Genomic DNA, 13,228 nt, shown 5'->3' on the forward strand with positions numbered 1-13,228 from the left:
TTTTCAACACAATTCCATTTTACTCCTTTTTTACCCATTTAAGTCTATCCATTTGAGATGATTTTGTTTGTTTGTATTGGGCTGCAATCAGTGCCGAACCTTGTGAAGTAGTGGAAGTCGTTACAGGTACATGTCTTTGCTTCTCTCATGAAATATTTGCAAGAATATATAAGAAGAATGTTACAATCATACTTTCATGTTACTGTGGGTCCTTTATTACAGTAGGTTATGAAAAACACTCTCCTGTATGGTGTCTTGTGACCAACACCTATTTCAATTTGTAGAAATATTTATTTTCATTTAAATGTGTTCAGTGGGTCCTACTACCCCTCACCAGCGGAGATGGTCTTCAGGGGTCTTCAGCATTAATAGGTTGCTGTCCCTGCAGTGTTTTTTTTTAACCTCTGGGGGCAGGTAATTGCACCTTTTAATGGCCACTTTGGGTCAGTGCTTACAGACCGTTAAGGTCTCAGTGCTCAGTCTTATGCGTAAAAACAAGGCACCTCTGACTAGCCAGTCGGTGGTCGTCTCGCTCTCTGCTATGGGCTTCTGGGATGACAACAATCAAACAGGCAACAAATATCAAACTTCACGTTGCTTCGGACCTGTAGCCACAACGTTCTTCTTTGAATAGCAGCGTGAGACTGGTAACCATAGGTGAAAGACAGAATTTTCTTGATCTAGCGAATATCCAGGCACCAAGCTGCATGAAGGCCATCTTTGAAGCCCCTCTTGGCTGAGTCCCTGGTGAGGGGAACTAAAAAGAAACTAAGTGAATAAAGAGCTGAAACCCAGGGGTAGAGAAGACAGAAAGAGAAAGTTCCCGTCTCATTTGCCGGAGGGCCATCACTAGGCTATGATAGTGAGGTGGAGACTGAGTTGTAGCAAACGACGGCATTTCATAATGCGAGCGTGTGCTGACAGGTGAGCGAACGTCGGGTTTGGTCTGTAAGCACATGTGGCGCCGTGCTCTGGGTGACCAAAAGCCAGCTAACCGCACGTGGTAGCGTCGGTCTGCATGGATGTGAAACCATATCATCTCCGGCTTTGAGAAGCCGTTTTAAAATTTGTTAGTTGAACCTCTCGCGTGGTTTTATCGAGATGAGGGATTTGTCCAGCTCATGAAAGGAGGAAGTGGCCGTCCAAGCTGAGGGTTTGAGCAGTGGTGGGGATTGATGCATCCCAGGAACTGTGTCCTTTCTCTTTGTGGTCTAACCCCTGTCTGTGGTCACATGTCACACGATGGACTGAATCGCCAGAGCGCCCTAGCTGACTCTCTACTCCATTGTAATCGCCGACACGTCTATGGCTCTACTGTTGACATTCTTCATAGCCCACAAGAATCTTATTCATCCCGTCTATCTACCTTCATCTCTTCTGGTAAAAGAAGATCTTTCATATGCTGACTCTGTATGATTGAGCAGATCGATGCGTAATCCACTCTGAGTGGCCCCGCATCGTAACGATTACGTGCCTCTCGGCTGGCGTCGGCACGATGAAAAGCCGGGCAGTTTCTAAATGCCAGCTCTGCGTTTTCTTGGCCCGCCGTGCGGTACGGGTGAGATCGCGGGCCTCCGTTGGCCCTCCAGCTCCTCGGCCCCATCCTGCCCCGTGGCACCCGCGCGGTTCTTCCGTAGTCGCCAGCCGCATAAGCCAACAGCCTGCTGCTGTGCTCCTCTCTGCCACCTTCCATACCCCGGTGATTTGTATTCCGCAGGCATGCTTTAATGTATTATTATTGTAATCGGCGTCTCCCATTTGCCTTATCTGAGGGCAGTGTGGCATTCGACCAAAGTCACGCTGTGGCATATGAATCAGCTGTGCATATGCGTGTCACAGCAGTCTTGCATGTGTCTTTATATTATACAGTGGGCGCTGCTTTATTTTTTCAACTAGTCTTTTTTAATACGATCATCCTTTATACTGAGTTAATCATGCATCTTCCTATTAGACCAAAACTGCCAACTGCTCGAAATAAGCCCTTCCTTTCTCCCTTCTCCTCCCTCTCTCTCTCTCTCTCGCTCTCTCTGTTCCCTCGCTGACTGGGGTGCACCCATTTCTGCTTTCATCCCTGCCATCCCTCTAATCCCTCTTCCTTTCCCCTTGTTCTGCTTGCACCTTCTGCAGGCCCCACGGGTGCCGACTTTCCAGTCTGTGGCGTGTCGCCTATATTTGTCCCTCCGTGTGCCTCGGCCGATGTGCGCGTCGCCTCTCACCGAGCGGCTAGATTAGGTTTCCCCGCGCCGGCCGGAGGGCTCTGCCCAGCCGCTCAGAGGAAGATCTTTAGCTTTGTTCTGAGTCTCTCAGCCGCCCTGGCCTCATGGAAGTACCCCCACCAAGGGAGAACTCTGTCGCAAGAAGAGACGTCTCATTCCCTGGTTTTACTCTGGGACATTTCGTTGAAAAGAAGCAGCAGTAGGGAGACGATATTCAATGTTTGGCAAAAAAAAAAAAAAGTACATTTCTTTTGTTAGTTTTCTGTATGCAGCAGGAAAGTTGTTCGGGCCGTCAGTGAAAGTAACTGATTTATGTTCAGACCTCTGTAAAGACGGCCAACACAAGCTCACTGAGGTTCAGGTGTAGCTGAGGCCTGGTTTCATGCCCCCCTCCTATCTCTGCATCGCAGGTCCAGCTTCCTTGGCAGATTTCACCCATTTTTTTTTTGCCAAATGTAGCATTAGCTTTCGCTAATTTCTGTAGGCTAAAGCTTTCTTGAGAAAATATATTTAATAATGACCTGTAATCATAAAAAGAATTAATATGCCAATTTGTATTTATTTTTTGTACGGTAATAACTCCTATCGCTTGTATCAGGAAATATTTTTATGTCATGAGAGAGGTTCCACTGAATGGATACCATTTAATCTGATAGCGTGTGCAGTCTACTAATTACACTTTTTCTATTTGGTTATTCTACCAAATATACTGTCCGCTTTTTTTTTGTTATGTATTGTGAATTAACCTTTGAATATTTTAACATCATAGTCCTCGCGCTGTTTGAGTAGGAGGTGAGTGAGTTTGAGTAGCAGGTATAGATGCTGTGTTGCCTTTGGATCCCTTGCCGTGAAGGAAGTCGGTCCGTACCAGCTGTGCCCCTCCTGTACCATGTGTCCTCCAGTCGCTGTATTCCTGAGGGGTCTTAAAATAGAGAGCCCTCTGGAAATAGCCACTTCCCCGGTACACTGACACGCTGATGGATAGGGACGGCGTGCCCACGTGTCCCGTCAGACGCCTCTGGAGCAGAACCGCAGCGCCCGACCCGGGACCGGGCTGCTGCATGTGCGTTGGCGACACGGTCGACCGCCGTGATTGAGCGGGACTCGCGATGGGTGCCAACGCCTCGCAGAAGCACATCTTGCTGGAGATGTTATAACGGAGTATATTTAATCAAACTTAGGGGCTTGTGGTAAGTCAAAATAATGTTTGACTTTTGGGTATTTTTGCCAATGGATATTGTTGTCCTATTGGGAATTAGCTGCTTGTCAAAAGAGGATATTAAAGTACATTTCTTTGCTTCTCCCATGAAATATTTGCAAGTATAGAACAATGTTACAATCATTCTCTTATGTTACTGTGAGTTGTTTGGGTCTAATAACAATGATATAAAATACATAATTAAAATGTATCTGTTATGTTTGGGATCTGTTCTATGTTCAGTGGTCATTGTTGCTGAAGGGTAGGTTATCTGTGATAATTTAGTATTGAATATTTAACGTTACATTTGGGACAGATTGTAGTTATTACGACAAAAGCAAGATGTTGTCCATGGACTGTTAGGCAAACCTTGTAGTCAAATATAGACGAATGTTGTCATCGTAGTGTCATTTGAAGAGAGCAGGGCTGTTTTCAAATATCAGAGTTACTCTTCCTGTCAGTGTTGATGCTGAAGTGGTCTCTGCTGTTTCTTTTTGTTCCCCTTGTTCATCCTGTTTGTCAGCTCAATTTTAAGTATTGACACCCTCTCAGGCTTGTGTTTACCTGCCTCGTGTTTTTGGGCTTGGACGCTCGTGTGTTTCTCGCAGCCTCATTGACGCCACCGTGCCCAGCTTGGCATTTCCCCCCCCCCCCCCTGTCAATGAGTGTGCAAGGTGACATCACGTGCTCTTACTCACAATGAGGCGTTGTGGACTGGCCGGGCTCCCACGGGACCGCCATTGTCGCGATGGCCCCGTGTTGGCGTGGGGGTGCTGTGCCAGCTGGGCCTGTCCCCTGGGCTTTCTATAAACCCTTTTTCTGATACGCTGAATGACTCCTCTGTGCTTCCCATTGGCTGAGTCGGTGACCTGGGCAGTCTGACAAGCTCGTGGCTATTCCCTAACAAATCGTTTTTGCTGACTTAATCGACTTTTTGTCTTTCTCAAAAAGGCGTAATGCCGCGTTGATTACAAAATAACAAAATGGCCTTTCGTCGTGTAATGGCATTAGAATGCTTTTAAATTAAACATTTAAATTAAATGTAAATTTTATGATCTCTCTCTCATGTTCTTCCAAGTTGGTCAGAATGTCCCAGCTTCCATTTGTAAGGAGACCAAGGCAGTTTGTGAGTTTTAACAGACTTTGATAGCTTATCAGCAGGTAAGCAGAGTAGTTAAGGCCTTCTAACTAAAAGCATGCTGGTCCTCAGACTTGCTGTGATGCCCTTGGAAAAAGGTATTTATCATTTAGGTATATTAAGGTGCTTAATATCTGTCTGTATAAATGAATCAAATTATATCTTTAAAGACAAAGAATTGATAGTGGTCATGTATAATGCATTATAGATACATTCATAATACATAATAATGCATTCATATTATAAACATGGCTCTATTTATAAAAAGGCATAACACATTATAGTCATGTTTATTAGGCATTATGAATGCTCTATGAAGCTCTCATCCATAATGCACTATAGATACCTTCATAATGCATTATAATGATCAGTGTAAGCTGTTATAATGAATTATGAAGGTATTTATAATGTCCTGTATGTCCGGCATTTTTTTAGTGCGGCTGTTTGAAATTATGACTGTGGTGTTCACAGTATCAACCTGGATGTATCTGTAATAGTCTGTGTCTGTCAGTCAGTCCCTTCATGGCGGCCATTGTTCTTGAAGGATAGGCTTTTATGGTCGGTTCTGAAACAGATCTGGTAATCGCACTTGGTGTGAAGAGCTTGTAGCCAGTATGGAAGGAATCGCATCTGCCTTTGGACCCTGGAGATGTATTTTTCCACAGCACAGACTTGAGCGTAGGATGGCTTGGAGCGTATGAGAGAAAAAAATACACTGGACAACAAAGCCTAAATGGAGCCCTAGAGATGGAGGGGAATCTTCTTGACTGAACATCGGTATTGTGGTCGGCTGCAGAATCTGATGGGGAGGCGTTTGTGATTCTGGAGGAGAGCGACTTGAACACTGATAAGCAGCAGGTCTGAAGGTCTCGTCAGACGGTTTGGGGGGCGAAAGGGTCCAGCGAGGCCAGCGTCACTCGGCCGCACAGAACATGTGCAATCGCTGCCCCGTGACGATGCCCAGGTGCTGCTGCTGTCCTTGCAGGTTGTCTGGATGGTCCTTATCAGCCGCATGCACCTGGGCAACTCGGTTGAGTGGCTTCCGCAAGCCTTTCTCCATCTGCACTACGGATACAGAAATAATGGTCTGTCTCTAAGATATAGGGTCCTTGACAGACCTCTCCCTGACTCGTTAATCAGCAGCTATTTTTAGAATTTTTATATAGGCGCTGTGCCTTTTGCTTGGGTGTATGAGTGTATAAATAAAAATGCATTTTGATATAAATAACACAGGAAGGAACTGGTGCACTTGAGTTGTTTGTAATCAGCTACACTAATATATAATCTGACTGGTTGCCAATGTCTCTGTTGTCATATAAACATACCAGAGAATGAACATAACTCTACAAATTTGGGGAAGGAGGAGATTGCACTGTTTTCCTTTCACTTCAGTTTCATGTTTTTCGAAGTGTCAGCTCTTGCAAGACTATTATTATTATTATTATTATTATTATTTTATTATTATTATTTAAAAGTTGGGTGTACCTGGAATCAAGAGTGAGCATAATTGCACTGAATCCTGAGATGAACTGCATCTGCGATTTCCTTCCGCTTGTCACACTTTGGTGGTTATCACAAGTTATAGCAGAACTCTTGTGCCCGCACGTGCGCCAGATTTCCCCCTGTTGCCACATGCTGATTACGTGGCTCGGATTGACCCCAGAAACAAATGGCAGTTTGGAAGAAGCTAAGCTCTTTAGCTAAGAAACAACAGTACAGTCGGGTGATTTATTTTTTTTTCTTTCAGTGCTTATTATTAACTCTTAACATGAGTCAAAGGATTCAAAAGCTTTATTGTCATTTCTACAAGTACTCTGAATTTAAGGTTTAAGCCAATATATCAATAAATAGCAAATAATAAATAACATAATTATTAAGGCAAGTAATATATGTACAGCATACATGGAATATACATGCTAAATATTATATACATATAATATTCAAGAACATAGAATTAGGACAAGGTGCTGGGCCTTAAATGTCAGTGGTTAATAAATGACATTGATGTTTTTTCAGTGCATGTTCAGCATACTTATGGCTGATAGAAAGAAACTCTTCCTGAATCTTGAAGTGCAGTTCCTGATTTTCCTTTTGTGGGGGCCAGATACAGCTCCAGATCAGATACTGTGGATTACCACAGAAATTCAAGGGAAATTTCGAACCTGCAGCAGAGCGTTTCAGTCCAGTACCGATTTACACTGCTGAATGTTAACTGAAGATTTCTGGTTAAATAACTAGCTTGAGATGTGCGCAGACGTTTGGTTTAAAGTTGCATTACTTAGCCTGATAGCAGAAAATTATGAAACTCCTACCTTACAAAGCTGCAGGTTGTGATTGTCAGCATTTCATTGCTTTTCCTGTTCCAGTTAGTCAGATGTTATATACTTAAAAATGGTCCCGTGAATTCTAATATCCCACTCCATGCTCATTAGTTCTTATTTTCATTCCAGTTTTAGAATAATTTTTGTGTTCAGTATGCGGCCCAGCTGTCTGTGTCCCTGCTCTGATGCCTCCGTAGAATAACCGTTACGTAATTAGCGCTGGCGTTTGTAACACTTTTTGTATAATTTATAATGGAGATTATAGAGATTTTTGTGTATTCCAGACCAGCTGTTAATTTTATATTGTGTGGAATAGCCGTTCCTGTTCAGTAATTTGGACTGATATATGTCTATGTAGTTCTGTAGTGCAGGAGGGCATGAACATTTTGATAATTGTATCAGGAAACTGTGCATCTGTATCTTGTGCTGATCACCTACCCGTTTGCACCATGCAGTAGGCTTGGCCAGTATTGTGGTAGTGTACAGAATACCGCGGCGTCTTGAAATTTAGCCATTTGGTGAAACTTAACCCCTCCCTCAGCAAATTGAATCATGAGGCACCACTGCCCCCTGACTGGGCAAATTTTACCAAAACAAGAGTGTCACTTTTGAAAATACCGTCAAAATACTGCATACCACGGTATAATAACGGTATGAAAAATGAGATACCAATTACCAAGCGAACCTCCAAAAATTCTGTGTGCTGTAGATCTGTTTGCTTGCACTAAGAACGCCATTTTCACGATAGCTATATAGTCAGAGCAATTTAGTGAGTGAGCGATGAGTGGTGACTGTATATAATCTTCTGATACTCTTCATAACTCCACCTGTCTGTCTCTCCCCCCACTGCAAGGAAACTTCCCGTCATAGTTAGCTGATGACATATTTTACGGCGTAGCCTCAACGCAAACTGCAGTCCATCCTGTAGGGTGTAAACATGACAAGGTCTCCCAGATGAGCTGAGTTTGCAAATTACAGCTGTCATGTCCGTCACAGTTTCCTCTTGGAAAGTGAAGTAAACTCCTCTTCCCTCTGTTGGGGGGGGGGGGGGAAGAAAAAATACAGACCTGCTATTTTATTCGCTTCTACACGTGAGATACTGATGTGAACTAACGCTTAAAAATTTACTCTTGTTGTAAGAGAGGGAATCGCCTAATCGGAAACCCCCCCCTGGGGCGTTATTGCTGCCAGCATGCTGCTGAGAAGCGGGCTTGGTCCCGGGCAGGATGTGCGTGTAGCTGGGGGTCACTTCCTGTTTTCTTTTTCCCTTTCATAATTGTGTTTCATCGCCTTGCATTATGGCCGGCTGTAATAAACGCGCTGCCAAAAATGGTAGGGTTGCTATGCACAGCCAGCCGTCACGCGGTGCGCTCCAGTGATAAACGTCCTTAAGTGTTTGTCGTAGCGCAGTTTTACCGAAGGCTGGCTCCAGTTTTATTTATGCGAGATCTGTTAATGCAGCTAAAAAGAGGAGGATTTCGCAAGCCGGCTTTTCTGTTGTGCTCATGATGCCTGACATTAAAGGATCCTCTTTTTAGCTCTGTACGCAAATAGAATTTCCCACTGTAAGAGGAAAGCGGGGGAATGGCCATTATTACAAAAGGAACTGCAAACGTGAGCCATTTCATGTTATTACTTTACTCGTTTGAAAGTGTTATTAACCTCTCAAGCCGGAAATCTAGGGCTGACATTGTTAGCCTAACAGCAGGGGGGGGGCACACCGAAACAGAGGGGCTCGACGAGGATAAGAAAAACGATGATTAAGGCCGAAAGCGGAGCAAAGAGTGAGCAAGCGCCCGGAAGGTTCTGTGGTGGTGGTTGGGCCGCTTGGAGAAAAAGCGCATGCTAAGCAGTTTTATTATTACCGTGACGCGCTGTCCGTCTGTGGCCTCGCCTGCTCTGGGCTCTCCCCAAGTCTGTGCGGATAATCGTGTGGATGATGGATGGCTGGATGAATAATGACTGATAATTAACCGCTTTCAAATGTATCGATTTGTAACGGAAAAGGGTGACGGCCTGCCCTCATGTTGCACCGTGCACCATTTCACCGAATGGCATTTGACCCCAGAAGGGAATGAGCTTTCGGATGGATGTTGTTTCTATTAGGAATGATGGCCTTGTACCAGACACATGTTCAGGTTTGCATTAGTAGCAGTGTGTGAGTTTCACCGGGCGTTGAAGGAGTTACCCTGAGTGGTGCCTCACTGGAGCCTACTGCCCCTTCTGGCCAGCTATGCGGAACTATCCCACCGATTTTAAATGTAAAGGCAAATATCCTCAAAGCCTTAGATGGCCGTTTCTCACCATGCCCCTGCCCCCCTTCTGGCCTTCTGGCCAGCTATGTGGAACTATCCCACCGATTTTAAATGTAAAGGCAAATATCCTCAAAGCCTTAGATGGCCGTTTCTCACTATGCCCCTGCCCCCCCCCCCCCCCCCATATAGATTTTGCCGTGTTTAATTAAGAAATGCGAGCCTCTCTGTTTTGTCTGGTCAGGTGTTCCTGTCCACGTTCTCAGCATAATTCGCTGATTGAATTGCGCCCATTTCTCTGGGCTGTTTCTGTTTATCTGACATGCAAATAACTGATGATTCCTGCTGTGTCTTTATATGGTAGCAAACCTATAGAATAGATCTCTGTAGCAAGCAAGCGGCTTGTTGTAATACTTGTTTATGAATGAAATGTTGCTACAGTTGCCCGCACCGAGTCGATCTCGCCCCTTAAGTATCCTTCTCCCTCGCTCTCTTACTCCACTCTTCCCAGCCTTCGCCTCACATACCCATTTCTTTCTCGCTCTCTCTGCCCCCTGCAGTGGCGGGCAGGCAAGCGGCATGACTGAGGAGAAATGCCCTCAGCTGGTGGACTACTTCGTGGTGGCTGGGCTGGCGGGGGGCTCGGCCCCCCTGGACGAAGAGGGGCAGCAGCGAGGTGGACGCATGGTGGAGCCGGTGACGGACCTGGCGGTGATCGCCAGAGGGTTGGGCGAGGAGGTTCCCGAGGGCTTCACCTGCATCGAGAAGACCCAGGGGGGCCACCCCGCCGAGCTGAGCGCCGGCCTCATCAACAATCCCCACATGTACCTCTGCTACCGCAGGGGCCATGACAAGCCCCCCATCCTCGACCTCGGGTGGGTGGAGGGCGACCGTACAGCCCCTCGTCTTTTTGCATCAAAGGTGCCAACGCCACCATTATAATTTCAAGTATGCTTGAAATTGATTGAGTGCACCGATATGGTCCCGCATTTCTTCAGATAGAATTAGGGCTGCCACTTCCAAAGTGGTGAATGAGTGACACAATCCCTTGTCCTCCACTACAGAAAATAGCTGACCTTCCAATGCAAAGACTTACATTATTTTAGTGGTTATGTTTTTAGTTTCGGTGCTACTGACTTTAAATATTGATGTTAAAGTTCAAATACCGGCCAAGATTGACACATGGTACCGATACCGATATCTTGATTTTTAACAAATATTGTACGATACTGATATGTTAACCGATGTATAGTGCATCTCTGTGTACTGGCACAGGTGGTAGCCATAATCCATGATATTTTTTTGGCTCTTTATGTTGCAGAACTCGTATCTTTATATGGTGTGTTGGTTGACTGGGAAGTTGCGCAAGCTCTAGTTAATTAGCAAACGCCGCGTTTCTTCACAGAGGAATAGATCTGCATATCAGTCTGAGAGCATTTACTTGCCTTAATTCACAGCAGTGACCTCATGCATAGTAAAAGGCTTGGGTTGCTTGTCAAAGTCCCTGTGGTGACGTCCTTCCCCAGGGTGCTGTACGAGGGAAAGGAGGCCGCCAAACCGGGCTGGCAAGTCCTGGAGACCACGCCCTACAGCCGCTCGGCCAGCGTGAGCTCGGGGGGGCCCACCACCCACCGCACCTTCCTGATGTACCGGCGGGCCCCCGACTCGCAGGCCCTCAACACGCTGGGGGTCACCGACATTGCCCTTTTCCTCCCCAGCAAGGGCGAGACCGTGCCCCACACCTTCTGCAGGGTGGACAAGAACCTCAACACCGGCATGGTGAGCTCTGAAAGGGTTGTGATTGATGCAGGAGTAACAGAGATGGAAATGACTCCTTGGCATATTTAGAGAAGAAGGAGCTGAGCGCCTGGAACCAACATGTGGTTCATGCAGCACTCAGTATAACTAATAGTAAAAGTGTATAAATAATTCAGTAGCATCAATTCAGTGATGCGGTTTTCAGCTGAGTTCTGGATTGTAGACAGTTTTACCCTCTGACTTCCCTTTGTAGTCCAAATGTAGTCATTTGTCAACTGTATTTTGGTATATTCAAAGGTGGAAATTTCAGTTCCAGAAAATAAAAATCCAGACCAGGATTTTGTTTCAACCAACCATTTGTGTATAAAGAATCATAGTCACAGGGTACCCAACTGGTTGGTTGAAACAAAACCTTGGTCTGGATTCTTACTTTCTGGACCTGAAATTTCCACCTCTGGGTATATAGGGTTTTTGTTTTTAGTGTTTTTTTCTGCAGTCTTGTGTGGAGTTATTGGGGTAACAGACATGAGATAGCGGTAAAGATTCTCAACCAACCTCAACTATATAACGGCGGTGTCCTGCATGGCTCTGGAAGGTGTTTAATGTTGAGTCTAGGAAAGCTTGAAGTTCTTTGACCTTGAATGAACGGCATCACCAGGCAACAGCTAACCCCGAGTAGAAGGTTAAGGAGACCCTGAACGCAGGGGAAGCACGCAGGAATGAGATGGGACACCAGGTGGTCAGCAGCATATTCACCATTGTTGCACATGTGCTTTGTCTGTAGTGGGGTCCAGCCTTGTACCTGTGCTATAAGAGAGCGATGACCAAAGCCAATGCCCTGGCCTACGAGGCAGGTGGGTCCTTCATCTATCAGCATATTATCCTTGTGCATTTCAGCAGGGACACAGCCAGAGGGCACATTGTTGTCATTAATTATACTCCGGAGGCCCTGTTGGGTCGCTTTAATAGCCACCTTCACTGTAAGTCTTCACTTAGCCGCCCCCCCCCCCCCAGCATGTCTACTATTGCCAGTAAGATTAGATCCTTCGTACAAACTCTGCGATTCCTGAATTCAGTAATCATCTCTCTGCATGCCCCAATCGCAAAGGTCTGATTAGCCGCTACCCCGAAGCGGACCTGGACTCCTTTCCCCTGCCGGACAGCGTGCCCGTGTTTTGCCTCCCCATGGGTGTCACTGTGGAGAGCTGGCCCCTCAACACCAAGTACCAGCTTCCTGTCTTCTCTACCTTTGTCCTCACCAGTGCCTGTGGAGACAAGGTACCACTGGAGCTTCCTAGAGCGTCGTCTGCTAGATGATAAGCCTCTTGCATCAGTTTGAGGGTTTAGCGCATATCTCTGTTTGGGTCACCTCACTTTGTTTCGTTTGTGGGAAAGGTAAACCTTTTAGGGAAGTAAGGCCATATGCGGCTTCTGTCCTTCTACTTCAGGAATATACCTGACAGCAATATTAAGGCAGGCAATGTTTTCAGGGCCGGCCTGCCTGACCTTTGACCTCCTGCTCAGGTGTACGGGGCCGCCATCCAGTTCTACGAGGCATTCCCGCGCGAGGGCCTCTCCGAGAGGCAGAGCGTGCGCCTGGGCCTGGTGAGCGTGGTGGACCGGCGGCCCATCACCAACCGCTCGCTTCAGGTGAAGAAGAGCATCTGCGTGCTCTCCCACTGGCCATTCTTCACCGTCTTCCAGAAGTTCCTCACCTTCATCTACCGCTACTCCATCTCTGGCCCCCACGTGCTGCCCCTGGAGAAGTGAGTGACCAGACCGACGCAGACTTATGCTCGAGAAGTCGTCCCGTACCCCTGAATAACCCCTGTAGGCACGTGGTCCACTACTTACAATGTCAGTCCTGTCGACTTGTGGCAAGATCCTCTTTTTATGATGTAATAAGTGAAGGGCAGCAACCGGAAAGGCTGAACTCACAGAAGTAAGAATAAGAAAGATGGAACAGAAAGCCCATTGCGGGAAAGCACATAGTCATTGTGGGGGAAAAAAATGTATGTGCCCCATGTACACAATACAGAGAAGCTTGTGTTAGCTAGAATAACAGGTAAACAGTAACCTGCATAAACTAGACAGTTTCTGCTTCTGCATCATTACACGAAAGTCAGCACAATAACAGTACGTCTATTCAATCACCCAAATAGAAACTATACTCATTTGAATGTTTCTGTTTGTGTAAAAAGAAGGAGAAGAGCACTTATGTTATATGTCTCATGAACTGCCGTGGTGTGAATGTTGAACACGTCTGAAATGAGTTATTCTCCATGACCGTATGTTTGATGTCCTGTCAAGCAAACCCTCACATGTCTGCGTTTCACTTCTAGTAG

At 46.0% G+C, this 13,228-nt stretch overlaps 1 protein-coding gene across 7 annotated transcripts in view; it reads left to right on the forward strand.

Annotated features, from left to right (window-relative positions):
• The window catches only part of dennd4b (DENN/MADD domain containing 4B), a 37,976-nt gene that overhangs the window by 4,003 nt on the left and 20,745 nt on the right, over nucleotides 1-13,228 (forward strand). For 6 of the 7 annotated variants that reach the window (XR_011992895.1, XM_023801307.2, XM_023801312.2 and 3 more), the window contains exons 2-6: nucleotides 9,686-10,000; nucleotides 10,652-10,904; nucleotides 11,668-11,737; nucleotides 11,992-12,161; nucleotides 12,408-12,649. Coding sequence is in view for 6 of the 7 variants with exons in the window: in XM_023801307.2 (XP_023657075.1) it covers nucleotides 9,686-10,000; nucleotides 10,652-10,904; nucleotides 11,668-11,737; nucleotides 11,992-12,161; nucleotides 12,408-12,649 (1,050 nt within the window). In the remaining variant the exon portion in view is untranslated. Of the gene's footprint in view, nucleotides 1-3,064; nucleotides 3,407-9,685; nucleotides 10,001-10,651; nucleotides 10,905-11,667; nucleotides 11,738-11,991; nucleotides 12,162-12,407; nucleotides 12,650-13,228 lie in introns of those variants that run through there. The other variant, XM_023801310.2, reaches the window with a different exon arrangement.

This window comes from Paramormyrops kingsleyae, chromosome 9 (assembly GCF_048594095.1).
Source record: "Paramormyrops kingsleyae isolate MSU_618 chromosome 9, PKINGS_0.4, whole genome shotgun sequence".
Lineage (NCBI taxonomy): Eukaryota > Metazoa > Chordata > Actinopteri > Osteoglossiformes > Mormyridae > Paramormyrops > Paramormyrops kingsleyae.